Below are 14,984 nucleotides of genomic sequence, written 5' to 3' on the forward strand. Positions count from 1 at the left end.
GATACAAGGTTGTACGTGAATAATGACGTGCCCATATCCCACATATAAAGATACAAAGTTATACGTGAATAATGACGTGCCCATATCTCACATATAAAGATACAAGGTTGTACGTCAATAATGACGTGCCCATATCCCACATATAAAGATACAATGTTGTACGTGAATATTTGCGTAGTCACGACTCTGTATTGTTCGTGAATAATAACGTGCCCATATCTAGAGACGTATATACTAAATGTCTGCCATATCCTACTAGGTATAAAGATACTAAGTTGTGCGTGGATATATAGTGACGTGGTGATAGTGACAAAATGTATATTCTATATAAAGGTAAAAGTAAACAAAGTCCTGCCTCAGCTAGCCATTTCTTGCGATTACGTTGGCAAACTGTGACAATTCATTACTACATGTAGTTGAATTATAATTTTCATTACACCAATAAACCGACCAATTTATATATAAGTTAAAAACGATGGATATGATGTTTTAAAAATATAATATATACCTGTAATGGTGTAATTGTACATTGTTTTATATCGTTTGATATTTTATTGTGGTAACAGAGAATTCTGTGTCATTAAGTGAATGTCTTTAATGCATTTGCTACATCGCCTTATAATCAAAATTCCATACGGTGAATATACAAACACTGTAATCCGTTATAATTGTAATGAGTGTTTATTTAACCTCTCACCTGTAACAAACACTTAACATGACATGAAAGAAATTATTAATATTACTAATCTTAATCCTCACCGTGACTATATTTATCGTAATCCCTGCCTCCCATAGACCGAATATTGTGTCGAATCATATAGCTGTTAAGTCGGTAACGCTGACCTGCACTTGTGGATTAAAGTCTATATACAAATCATGATATAACATGGATTGAATGATATACACCACACGTACTTTTAGTGTGGTAAGTTGTCCTGTAATCAGGAGCAGGTTAGTCGTTAGTCAGGTATTTCAAACTTAAGGTAATTAGTGAAAATACTTTTAACTTAAAAATATTTTTCTTGATTCTTCACGTAATTAGCTAATCATAAATTCAAACATGTAATGAATATTTCTTTAGCTAAAATTTAACAGAAAAATAACTTTGCGTCGATCCAAGACTCCGCTGAATGCTCCTGGGAAGAACATTCTCAAAACTAAGTATATGGAAACGAAATCACTTTGTAGTAGTGTTTTTGGGTGTTTTCTTTTGCTTTCACTTTTCTATGTCTTACACAGAACTATTGAATGGATTCAGTAAAAACTGCTGTAGCTGAATAGTTCACTAGTACATGTATTACGTGAACCGGTAACATGATGAAGGATCGCAAAAATGGAAACACCGGCGAACGTTAGATATTATTCGAAAGAAAATATGATGATCAATATAGTAGGAACAGTCAAATACGCGTGTTGTAATGTTTCATTTTTCAATTCACAAATCAACTAACATTAACCAAACGAAACACCTTTTTTACCATTGGAAAAATAATCAAATAACCACAAGTAAAGAGATGATTTTTCTGAAGCAATGGACCAACGGAAAACTTAAAGGAATTATCCTTAGTTGAGGGAAGTTAGTAAAATTTGAGTCAATAGGATACCGTCTTGGTTTTGACTTTTAGCATCCAATCCCATAGCCATATGATCAATTCCTTGAACATGTATTACTCGTATTGTCAAACATGTGTCGACTGATTTCCTTTTTATATTTATCCTACATATACGACTAACTCTAGCCTGTCTAATTGAACGGTGATACACAAAACTAATCACAGTCACCTCTTGGTATGAAAACCTCCCATAGAAGAGTTTTGTCTGATCGGAGGCAAAGGGTTTTGACGCGGCGTCTCCTTAACACAGCTAGTGTTTATTCTATAGTCCGAAAAGAAGTCAGCCTCGTTCTCCATCTTTTCTCTCGTGTAATCCAATTGGTTGTAATTCACCATTTCAAACTGTTTATTGTCACGTCCGGACTCCTTGGACTTATTTTTCTTTTTCCCGATTTTAGGCAGTACTGGGTACTTCCGTTCTTGAATGCCACTCTGCACACGTGACCATTCCTCCAGTGGTTCTATTATGTCTCGCAGGTTCAAGTTGACCGGCGTGGGAACGGACGTTTGCCGTGAAGTGTCTATAAACGGAATTCTGTTATTGTCATTGTCAATATGATTTATAGGCAGGTGCGAAAAAGTATTGGAAAGTTCCTCACTAGAAACACTTGACTTTTCATCGATTTCATGATGTTCCTCCTGATCCGAATCCATCTGAAGAGATATGTTAGTTTTTGTCGTCTCGGCTGATAAATGTATTGAAGGTGCATCTATATGAACGGATCTCCGAGACGAATGATTTGTGGCGTTGTCCAGTTTCATGAAGTCTCCACTGGCCTGGTCCCTCTCTGCGTCCCCATTTTCCTGGTATCCAGAATCTTTGCTAGTCTCACTCATCGTATTAGAAATATGCATATTTGATTTTTTAAAGTTCATGTGAGGAATCACCTTACCAGAATTGCCCGTTTTGTTGTTATTGGAATTGAAGTTAATTCTTTAACGAAACACAATTCACTTCTTCTCTGGTATTCACTGAAGAAAGAGATGCTTTGATTTGGCTGACAGTTTCTGTTTTGTTAATAATCCCCTGTAGTGACATGGAGCGATATCTATCCCTGACACGTATTAGTATCGATGACACGGCCTTTGCTTAACGCCACTATTTGCAACACTATCTATCACGTGTTCTGTATGTATGAATACAAAACAACACTTTCGTTTACTACAGTGTTAATTGTAATAAGGACACTTACTGTTTTCCCAAATCCTTCTATAGAAACAGAGAACCTTCGTAAGGATTCCACGGCCTCCTGATTAGAAACATTGTATGCGTAGATAGACGGTGCTAAGGAATCCCTGTAGGCAGATTGAGTATCCTCTTCATAATTAGGGTCAATACTTGCCAACCATTCCACAGCTCTGAAGTGTCAGATTTCCCGTACCGATAAACCGTGCTTGTTTTTTGGTAACAATGAGTTGTATATACCTGTACCGCACCACCCGGTGTTCTAAGTGTATTCCTGTAAGACGCACTGACACAATACAAACATTACATCAAACACATATCTGGAATTTGTTGTTGTGTATTGTGTGAACGCTCCGGCGAATTCTTTTTTCCTTGTTTAATTAGTTTTGTTTTCTTTGTTTACATCATTGACTCGTGACAATGGAGGCTCCGACAAAGGCTCGGGCTGTCGACAGGGGATCCGTCAATATTTGTCAAACTACACAATGCGTGCTGATATTGTTCCAATCTGCAAACAATGAAATATGTAGAATTAATAATTCACGTATATTATTATTTAGTTGAAGTCCTATACTAAAACATCCGATGGAACCGAATGAGGTTTTATTGGTGTGACTGTCCCACGCGTACAGTTTATACCTCCAATGTACTGTTTGACTCTACCATACGTTTACATAGGTAGAAGGTCAATTACAAATCCGAGCTACATTTAGTATGTGTTTCAATTTCATTTCGTATTTTAAAAGCATGATATGTTAGATAACGCCCACTAGTATACCAGTTACCCGTGGCCTTCCTCTACCATAGAATACATTCTGGTGGTGTTATACTTCATACACAAGCACGAATTACTACCCTAGGAAGTCTTAATATATCAACAGAAAATCTCGATATTGACAGCACCGTCTTAAAAGTTGCAATATTGACAGCACCGTCTATGAGGTCGCGATTTGACAGCACCATCTATGAAGTCGCGATATTGACAGCACCGTCTATGAAGTCGTGATATTGACAGCACCGTCTATGAAGTCGCGATATTGACAGCACCATTTATGAAGTCGCGATATTGACACCACCGTCTATGAAGTCGCGATATTGACAGCACCGTCTATGAAGTCGTGATATTGACAGCACCGTCTATGAGGTCGCGATTTGACAGCGCCATCTATGAAGTCGCGATATTGACAGCACCGTCTATGAAGTCGCGATATTGACAGCACCCTCGATGAAGTCGTGATATTGACAGCACCGTCTATGAGGTCGCGATTTGACAGCGCCATCTATGAAGTCGCGATATTGACAGCACCGTATATGAAGTCGTGATATTGACAGCACCGTCTATGAAGTCTCGATATTGACAGCACCGTCTATGAAGTCGTAATATTGACAGCACCGTCTATGAGGTCGCGATTTGACAGCACCATCTATGAAGTCGCCATATTGACAGCACCGTCTATGAAGTCGTGATATTGACAGCCCCGTCTATGAGGTCGCGATTTGACAGCACCATCTATGAAGTCGCCATATTGACAGCACCGTCTATGAAGTCGCGATATTGACAGCACCCTCGATGAAGTCGTGATATTGACAGCACAGTCTATGAAGTCACGATATTGACAGCACCGTCTATGGAGTCGTGATATTGACAGCACCGTCTATGAAGTCTCGATATTGACAGCACCGTCTATGAAGTCGTAATATTGACAGCACCGTCTATGAGGTCGCGATTTGACAGCGCCATCTATGAAGTCGCGATATTGACAGCACCGTATATGAAGTCGTGATATTGACAGCACCGTCTATGAGGTCGCGATTTGACAGCGCCATCTATGAAGTCGCGATATTGACAGCACCGTATATGAAGTCGTGATATTGACAGCACCGTCTATGAAGTCTCGATATTGACAGCACCGTCTATGAAGTCGTAATATTGACAGCACCGTCTATGAGGTCGCGATTTGACAGCGCCATCTATGAAGTCGCGATATTGACAGCACCGTATATGAAGTCGTGATATTGACAGCACCGTCTATGAGGTCGCGATTTGACAGCGCCATCTATGAAGTCGCGATATTGACAGCACCGTCTATGAAGTCACGATATTGACAGCACCGTCTATGTAATCGCATCCTATGCATGAATGAATAAAAAGGAAATCAGTTCTACCTCGAAAACATGCGTGACTATTCAAGTGTCATTCTGTACTTTTCTAAAACATAGGAACGCCTTAAAAAATTAACAACATCTGAAATCTCCAACAAATAATCGATCTTGTTATGGGAAGTAGTATATTTGTGTCAACATAAATCCCTTTACTTCTCGTAATACTAAAAAAATAAAATGCTTTTGTTGAGAAGATTGTGAGAATGTAGCGTTGACAATCACTGGATGGTATTTGTCTCGTTATTGTTTTTCATTGAAAAAGCATATACATTGTATGAGAATATGGAAATAATAATCGCTTTGTTAATGTACTATGTGTAATACTACGTCACTTCGTAAGCTTACTGTTGATGTGATTTCATAAATTATGTATAAAGAATTGTAAATTAAGGTAATAATCAATTGACTACAATAGAAAGTACCCTGACAATACCGGGTTGTAGCGAATCTATACTGCTTCTGTAAATAACAAATGAATATTGATTCTTAACATAGATTCATTCACGATATTTAAAGGGTTCATCGATGTATGATACATACTTATATATATATTGTAATTTACGTTGTACTTTTGGGATAGTCGATAAATGAATAAAGAAAAAATAAAGGTATGCTCGTCCTGGCCAATACACAATTTGTATTGATTTATTTAAGTGTCATTACTAGCTGTTCATCAATATTTCGTCAATTGATCTGTCTGTCCAAAAGACATCGCTGTAGCCGAAAATAGTCCCATTGTTGATATGGCATTGTGACCAGTATAACTGCAGTGGCTAGGATGTGTTCTGGACGTATGTAACCATACCAGAGTACGTGGTGACAACACCTGTTAATAGTCTATTGTACTTGGTTCGCTGTTGACTGTGCGTGCATATTTTCAAACTGATAACAACTAGGCCCGTATTGATCTCCCGAATGTGACCATTATTCAAATGATAACATTCACAAAAAGCTAGACTATCTAACTGTGGCCGTGTAGTGTAGCCGTGATTGATTTGCTTCTTTGATTACATTATTAGCAGTAAAGAAGTAGTTGTTCAGTGTATATGCAACCATACTGACACTCAAAACAACATACAATGTAGGTCATACGCCTGGGGGATGTCGGGTGTAGGACTCCTTGCCGTTACGTAACTCGGCAGTTAGTAAGTCAAAGTTAACAAAATTATGCATTTACACAGCAAACACAGCTACATGTATATCAAACATATATATATATATATAAATATATCCATATAGTCAGTATATCAAACACAGCTATATAGTCAGTGTATTAAATACAGCTATATAGTCAGTATATCAAACATATCCATATAGTCAGTATATCAAACACAGCTATATAGTCAGTATATCAAAAACAGCTATATAATCAGCATATCAAACATATCCATATAATTAGTATATCAAACACAGCTATATAGTCAGTATATTAAATACAGCTATATAGTCAGTATATCAAGCATAGCTATATAGTCAGTATATCAAACATATCCATATAGTCAGTATATCAAACACAGCTATATAGTCAGTATATCAAGCATAGCTATATAGTCAGTATATCAAACATATCCATATAGTCAGTATATCAAATACAGCTATATAGTCAGTATATCAAACACAGCTATATAGTTAGTATATCAAACACAGCTATATAGTCAGTATATGAAATACAGCTATATAGTCAGTATATCAAGCATAGCTATATAGTCAAACACATCTATATAGTCAGTAGATCAAATGTAGCTATACATACATTAATCAGAACATATATATTTCGAATTTTCCACATGTCAACTCATTTAAACAAGCTAAATTGTGTTCATGTAACGCCATGGCATATGAACTGGAGTTTATTGCCAGTAAGTAAAAATTGAACATAAATTAATTTCTAATTTGGTAGGAACTTAAAGTATGGGTCTATATCGTGTGAAAATAAATTCAGGTATCTGGGATACAATGCTTTCTTTAACCAAGAGTACGATAAATGCCTAATATATAAACGCATTATCTCAAATTATGTAATTATCGACTGTGAAAACATTGTGGGATCCCTTCGGATTGGTTTTTGATCACGATTCGATGCATTTAGACAATTGAAAAAATACTTCACTGTTATAGATTTGAAATATTTTGATTTAAGCCATGTATCGATTAAATATGGACATTGCGACTAGACGGCACGGAGACATGTTTTGACAAACGCTAATTGAGTTTCCTAACTTCATGATGACTGGTATTCCAATGGACAATTAGTTTATTGATTAAAGCTAATATTCCTGCCTTCATAAAGCGCAGGATTTGTTGTTTATTAAAGTGCTAAGCGTATGGAGTTATTGGTAGATATTATAACAATTCACATCTACTAATGTAATATTATTTTACTGGTCATGGTGAAATTCAGTATGGCAATGTATCAGTGACAGTCCCATTAGTATTAACTACACGTACTTAATGGTTATATTAAATCAATTCCTCTAATATATGGATATACATCGTTGGTAAAAAAAATAACGACGAATTCATGAGTGATATTGCATTCAAACGTCTCACCGTCAAACAAATGACGTATGAAAAAAGGTTTTCTTTTCTGTAAACCTCCCAACAAGTCATTATTTTAAAAGTCAAAAACTTGTTATAAAGTTAACGATCCCAGATATAACAGGGGCCCTGGAGCAATTCAATTTAAAGAGACAAGTACTGTCTGTCCCAGAAGGTAATTAAATAGGATTGTGTCGGTTAAACAGTGCTAATTATAATCAAATGTTTACAATAAAAAGCTAGTCTGTGTACTATGGTCGTTTTTATATCAAATAGAAATGTCACCTGGTTGTACAAGGTACTTGTTGCTGGATGTTTATTGCCAGCTTTACAGTTAATTATGTTACATTAAACATACCGTCAACGCATGTTTTTATCTGTGTCCATGGTTGTCAAAAGAGTAGACGCCACTGTTGTCAATATGAAGAATAAATACAGTTGTCAATATAGAGAATATTACTAGTAACACAGTTGTCAGTATAATGATATGTCTCGCTTCACTGTTGTCGATATAAAAAAATACATGTCTCGGTACACAGTTGTCAATGCTAAAAAAACTATTATTAAGAGCTGTTAATAGATCTATCGGTGTTCACTGCTGCTAAAAACTTCTGTATTCAAAGCTGTCGATTTATTGTTCGCAGCTGCTAAGAGAATTTGTGTCAATAATTGTCATTTTGTTTACTAGTATTCACAACTGTCAGTTGATTTAGAGTGTCTGGTAAGATAGCGTCCACAATTGTCAATTGATTTACTCGTGTTCGCGCTTGCAAATAGAACTAGTGTGTAGACATGTCGATATTAAATACATTTTGTAGTATCTATTATGACATACAGGTGAGTTGTAAAATCATATTTGGTAACTTTCAACATTTCTTTATTTACGTTTTTATCAATAATCATCTGTTGATGATTCGGAAAATATGTGAAAACAATAAAAACAGTATAAGCAGAGAACATTTAATATATAAAAAATAGTAGATAAAATAGAAATATCGAACATGAGACTAAGTCAATATGACGTTAGTCTGTCTGATTGAATGGTATGATTATTCAATACTTAAGATAGACAAGAAATACTTATATTTCTAAAACCGTATACTCACTTTCACCTTTTATAAAGGGATAAAATTTTCGTTTTTAGTTCACATTGTCTCATCAGCAAATATAGAATTCATCCATCTTATCAAAATGTAGTTATGTAGAAATATGTAATGGTCGAGTTAGATACATACCTAGGTATTCAATATATCCCGTGTTTAGTATCCACACTACTAACCTACCGACCGAGTAGTTACATTTCCTTACGTATGTATAGAAGCCCACGGATTACTTCCTTCACTGTGCTACATATGTTCATGTTCCATTTCAAGGCGTCCCACTGTTTAGCACAGTTGGAAACTGGCCTAAGCTCGCTGTTACACAGATATATATACTGGCATGATCAGGACACACTCCAGGTTGTATATCAAACCTAAGACATTGTTCAAGATCCCGAGGCGTGCAGACCGCATGATAATAAGAATGAAAGGGTTTAAATACCCCGAATTAAGTTTTCAATATATATCAGGGTTGGTGTTCGAGGGATTAGTACCAATATAGAGGGGGGCATTTAAAACGTGTAAGAGAGTGTTTATGAGTCTTACCAAACAGGCGAAATAAGATCAGAAGGTAAGGCCTACTTCACAAAGACGAAAATATACACAGACCGTTCTGGTGACATCATACCTGTTCCTTGTAATTGGATAGAATACCGTTATTTTCGCTCGAGGACGCGAGAACCATTAGCAGTAAACGTTTGATCCGTAAAAGTAGGCGTGGTATTTCTTGGTTAAATCCCAATCGATTCTTCATTACGATCAGCGGAAACTCGTCAGTTGTGTCTGTATGACTTAATATACGTAACATATCACATAATATTAAGGTTTTTTAGGCCATACACTGCTTGCATCTGAAGGTAATATTGAAGAATAAGAAGTAAATGTCGATGAAATAATATGATTTAATTCATAAATCAATATGAAACCCACAACCAAAGACAAAATTCGCGCTTTTACTTGGTTTACCTTATCTTATCGAGGATATATATGCATTTAGGTATATCAAGTTTAAAAAGAAAAGGATCTTAAATTATTGAATACATAAACAGCTGATAAGTATGTCATGAATTTGCTTTAGGATTACATGGATAAGATCAAGGTTGGAATGATAATGTAGTCACGTGACAAACAAGATGGTATTACGTACTGTATATTAGTAACCAAGGACAAGAAAAATAGCTAGTAAGCGCTTCCCATGATTACGTACGTAACAGATGGCTGGTTTTACTTGATAACGTTAATGGTATACGCTTGTATCATTCACGTCAAAAAAAGCCATGTTTTACCATAGATTAGGCTACCTTAGTTATGGATCATTGAAATTGTTTAAATGAATTTGTATTAACCAGGAATTGTAGGTATAGAGGGGTGTATGTAGAGTAATCGATGACAGATACTTTGCAGTCAACAATATCCAGTTTTTCGATAAAATAACACTGAATTTTTGAAATATCCTCCATTCTTTTTTGGTGAATTTTAGGTCGTTTTAAGATCAAAACTGATGTTGACTGTACATTCTTGTTACTATTAGTAAAACATCGGCGATTTTGCAGGGCAACAAGTTGCAAATGTGCGATTATTGACACCAGATTAATATATCAACTAGTGGAAGCGAAAAGTTAGAGATGGATAGCGATATTTTATATAATAACATAATTGGAAACTTCGAAACAAAAGCATTTTACTTGACAAACAACAACATTTCACATCACGTGATAGTTGAACACAAAGATAAAGATAAACGTAAAGGGATCAGTATATATGCATGTTATTATCACACGTGAAGGGAACAGTATATATACATATTACTTTACACGTGAAGGGAATAGTATATATACATATTACTTTCACACGTGAAGAGAACAGTATATTCATGTTAGTATCACACGCGAAAAAAACGATAGATGAATATGTTAAGTTGTAATATTACAGGTGAAAGGAAGAGTATATAAACATCGTACATTGTGCATATTTAGTCTGAGAAAGACACACTATATTTCCTTACGGAATGTATTTGGGTACAGGAGGTTACCTCTTTTCTCTTGACCCTAAACAGGTACGCGACACACATTCCGAGGAAAGATAGTTCGTTTATTGCATCAAATTTTCAATTAAGACAAACTTGTGAGTCATTTTCATAAAATGACATCTAATGGGTATCTAGTTACCAGATTATTGCCATATTTCAATGACTTAACGATACCTTAGAAGATTTATGAAGTCTACCTTGACAGACGGTAAACTACTACAATGTACACATATATATATATGTAAACCATTTGTAAGATGAACACGATAACAGACGATTTATATCACTGAATACATTAATAAGAAACGATATGCATACGATCTAATACACTAGGACGTTCTTATGTAGATCAGCTGGCATGCATTGTAGGTAATTATCAATGGAGTGACATTTGATAGGAATGACATTTGATAGGGTTTACAAGAACAGTTTGGTGCTTTCTGTATTAGTATAATTCTTATATATTAAAACAAATCGTAAACATTTAATTAAACTCTCCCATGTTCATTATGTTCTTCCTAACGTACATTTGATATATTTAGTTATATTTATATATATTTAATCTACAAAGTTCTGGATATACAAAGCTGCAGACGTTGATATCAAGGTTAGTTGATAAAGTATAGGCTGAGTTACACATTCCAGACAGATTACATTTGATACAAATGAAAACATATAAATGTTTTGTAAATAATCTAATATAAATCTGTTTACCTGTGTTACATTACTTACCTGTTGGTTTAATGTTGAGATAACGTTTCCGTCTTATCGCTTCTCTGTGTACAGACACTGTGTTTCTGCCAAAATCAATCTACCTGCTATAGCTCTGTTGGGGTCCGGGGTAGAAATGGGGGCTGTCACTTGGTGCCAAGTTCATGCTAAACGAATAGTTTCACGAAACTTGATACTGACTGCATTTGTAGGCTATACGCACCTATATAATTGATAAAACGTAGCTATTCTAACTATAACAATTTTGAACGGCTAGACAGCATGTGATTTTTACTTTTTCACTTAAAAGTTTTATCTGAAAAGTTTGATAACCCCCGTATCATTGCCGATTGGAAAATATTGACCAAAATATTTTGTTCATGTTTAAACTGTCCCCTCGATGGTATTTTTATGAATGCTCCTGCAGTGCTTTCATCATTTTAATCAAAGTTAAATCTAATTAGATATCCGTAAAAATTAAGTACCCATTTCTAAACATAAATCTAGATTTTGTTATAAACTAAGATCATGAACCGATCAAAAAATCAAAGCAAAATTAAATGTTATATTGGTATATGTCATATGAAAGTCCAGTTATATTCACGGTTATATATTGAGTAACAAAATAGGAGGCCTACTATTGTTTTATATTTGACCAGTGTCATGCATGCTTCTGAGAACACGTGTGGGCAGGCGAGTCTGAAAGTCGCATGAACGGGTAGGTGATTTGAATTCGTTATAAATATACTGTTTCCTATCATGTGTCACACACTTATGTTTCTTGATCAGTTCCTTATCTACACACCCCTGCAGATGGGGGATCGGCATTTTTCGGAGGAGGCGACTAATGCGCGTACCGCCTGCAGAATTGGGGATTCCCTTTTGTGTCCTCTATTTGGGGACACAAAAACGACCAAAATAAATCTGCTTCACCCATTGCAATATTTGGAATCTTTATCTTTCTTTCTACTTTTAACTACCTTTTATTTCCTAGCGCCCTGTTTGGCAACATCTCACTTTTGGTCTTAATGTTGAGCGTTCGCCCAGGTGAGGGAGGCAATGGGTTCTGTTCCCAGGTCGGGACATACCAAAGTCCTTAACAATGTTAGTTGTTATTCCCTGCTTAATGTTCAGCATTTAGGGTAATGACAACAACTGGTTCACCCGTTGTCAGTATAATGTGACCGGGCGGAATGCTGTGCTGGGTGCCTTCGGCGTGGTATTTCAGTGAGGCAGCACTATAAAGTCGGCATCAGATCCGCGCTATCACAAGGAGGCAAGCACACCAACATAGCCTTCTCCTGCATACACACACGCAAGCACACATACACTACACACATGGAGACACGTTTCTAAATGACCTTGGCTATTAATAGGACGTTAAACAAAATTAAACCAAACCAAATCCTTATCTACAATACATAAAGCTGCACACGTAAAGCTGCAAGATAAAATGATATATAGCATTGCTCCCTACCAGGTGTGCCCCGGTTCATGTGACTATATTATTTTTGACACGTTTTGAATTAATTGTGTACTTAATTACTGTATCTTTTATCTATGAGTATTGTGTTTTAACACGAGCTTGTCTATGGCATTACCCCTATCATATAATGCATATTTGATCATGTGACTTTGTAAATGGTATACTTTATTAATGAACGTGAAGTCCACTTTGTAGTCAATAGGTAATCAATTGGCTAAATCTTCGTTTTATGTATAATGTTACAGGGTATCTGACCGAGGTGGTGGCATTCCACATGACATTGTTGACAAGGTGTGGAACTACAACTACACCACGGCATACTCTCTAACAGACGATCAGGAACAGACTGGTGGCATATTTGGGGAAGTGATGAGTCCTGCTGGAAGGGCAGGCGAGTCTGTTAGTCGCATGCACGGGTAGGTGATTTGAATTCGTTATAAATATACGGTTTCCTATTGATAATGAACGAAACGACTTATCACGTGAAATGTGTGATTACAGTTCGTTATGCGTTTCATAATATGTAATTATAAAAGCAAATAGTATATTCTAACACAACAGCAGTTTTATACTAAACTATTCATTCGCGAACGGTCTTACAGTATTACATACACAAAGAAATGTATAATCACGAAATATACAAACCGCTTTGAGACGACCTACGAACTAGGTTGTGATAAAGCGGTATATAAGAACCTCTAATTATTATTATTATATTATTAATATAAAATCCACAAATTTTTCAAATGATTTAATTGAAAATACCTTAAAAAAATGTTTCAACCTAATTCGGCTGTTTTGTATTTCTATGTATACTTTAAATTTGTGGGGAAAATTCTTTCGATTTGTTTGAAAAAAATGACCATATTTGTTGAACTTTATAATATGGGAATACATATAAGTTCAGTAAGAAATCATTTAACGAATTATTCTTCTGGAAAAATTGCAATAACGGATGTTTAATATAATATGTGTGTCGTCAGGTACGGGTTCGGATTGCCTACAGCGAGAGCGTACGCTGAGTTCCTGGGAGGGCGTATAACTTTGGAGACGATGCAGGGTATAGGAACAGACGTGTACATCCGTCTCTCACACATCGACTCCATCAGCAGCATCAACAAGCCCAATTTTAGGATATAGATCCTTTCAGCAGCATCAACAAAGTGAATTTTAGGATATAGACCCTGTCAGCAGCATCAACAAGCCCAATTTTAGGATATAGATCCTTTCAGCAGCATCAACAATGTGAATTTTAGGATATAGACCCTGTCAGCATCATCAACAAGCCCAATTGTAGGATATAGATCCTTTCAGCAGCATCAACAAAGTGATTTTTGGATATAGACCCTGTCAGCAGCATCAACAAGCCCAATTTTAGAATATAGATCCTGTCAGCAGCATCAACAACGCCAGTTTTAGGGTATAGACGACCCTGTCAGCAGCATCAACAAAGCCAATTTTAGGGTATAAACCCTGTCAGCAGCATCAACAAAGCCAATTTTAGGGTATAGACCCTGTCAGTAGCATCACCAAGCCCGACTCTATAATGTGATGTAAACCCTTTTAGCAACATCAACAAATCTATTTTAAGGATAAAATGAAGACCCTATCAGCAGCACCAGCAAATAATTGTATTATATAATGTAGACCTAATCAGCTGTGTCCACTAATCTACAACATTGCGATATTACGCAAGCTCCATCAGTCAATAAACAAAACTCTTCAATATGAACAAGATACTAACAGTGAAAATCCCGTGTTAGCGATAAAGAGCACAGTCAATTAACCTTGCTATAAAACAGACTTTAATCAACAATGCCTTTTAACTGTACAAAATAGACTCAATTAGCCAAACTGTACAAAATAGACTCAACCAGCCAAAATGAAACTTTGCGGCGAGTTATAACGCACTCTCCATCCGCTTACAACCGCAATTATTCCATGAAACATGGACCTAGTCAACAAACCGTACCATAAAGTATAGATTCTTTAGTCTTTAATCTTATTTTAATATTATAGAACATAGTCACTAGTTAGCAAAGCTTCAATGGCGCACATCACAAATATAGGTAAATGTCATTAATTTAAGTACTATATAATTTATATTTTGAACTATATCTATATTAGAAACTATGCTTTTCGATCTGCCCTGCCCTGC

At 35.9% G+C, this 14,984-nt stretch overlaps 2 protein-coding genes across 4 annotated transcripts in view; one reads left to right on the plus strand and one right to left on the minus strand.

Annotated features, from left to right (window-relative positions):
* The window catches only part of LOC110455574 (3-methyl-2-oxobutanoate dehydrogenase [lipoamide] kinase, mitochondrial-like), a 31,609-nt gene extending 16,631 nt beyond the window's left edge, over positions 1-14,978 (plus strand). Inside the window, exons 10-11 of the mRNA XM_021505761.1 lie at positions 13,072-13,242; positions 13,810-14,978. Of these exons, the coding sequence (XP_021361436.1) occupies positions 13,072-13,242; positions 13,810-13,966 (328 nt within the window). The 3' untranslated portion in view covers positions 13,967-14,978. The remainder of the gene's footprint in view (positions 1-13,071; positions 13,243-13,809) is intronic.
* Positions 666-11,444, minus strand: LOC110455575. 3 transcript variants are annotated; one of them, XM_021505763.1, is made up of 2 exons: positions 11,362-11,444; positions 666-3,307 (listed from the first exon to the last, which is right to left on the minus strand). In XM_021505763.1, exon 2 carries the CDS (start codon positions 2,487-2,489, stop codon positions 1,779-1,781), a length of 711 nt encoding a protein of 236 aa, XP_021361438.1. In that variant the 5' UTR covers positions 2,490-3,307; positions 11,362-11,444; the 3' UTR covers positions 666-1,778. The 3 variants fall into 3 exon arrangements, with proteins under 3 accessions (XP_021361438.1, XP_021361439.1, XP_021361437.1); XM_021505764.1 differs by lacking the exon at positions 11,362-11,444 and adding an exon at positions 8,809-8,996; XM_021505762.1 differs by lacking the exon at positions 11,362-11,444 and adding an exon at positions 8,736-8,996.
* Positions 14,979-14,984: the final 6 nt, after the last annotated feature.

This window comes from Mizuhopecten yessoensis, unplaced genomic scaffold (assembly GCF_002113885.1).
Source record: "Mizuhopecten yessoensis strain PY_sf001 unplaced genomic scaffold, ASM211388v2 scaffold8299, whole genome shotgun sequence".
Lineage (NCBI taxonomy): Eukaryota > Metazoa > Mollusca > Bivalvia > Pectinida > Pectinidae > Mizuhopecten > Mizuhopecten yessoensis.

Coding starts and splice junctions, on each gene's coding strand:
- LOC110455575 (XM_021505763.1), bottom strand. CDS start 2,489: ATGAACTTTAAAAAATCAAATATGCATATTTCTAATACGATGAGTGAG.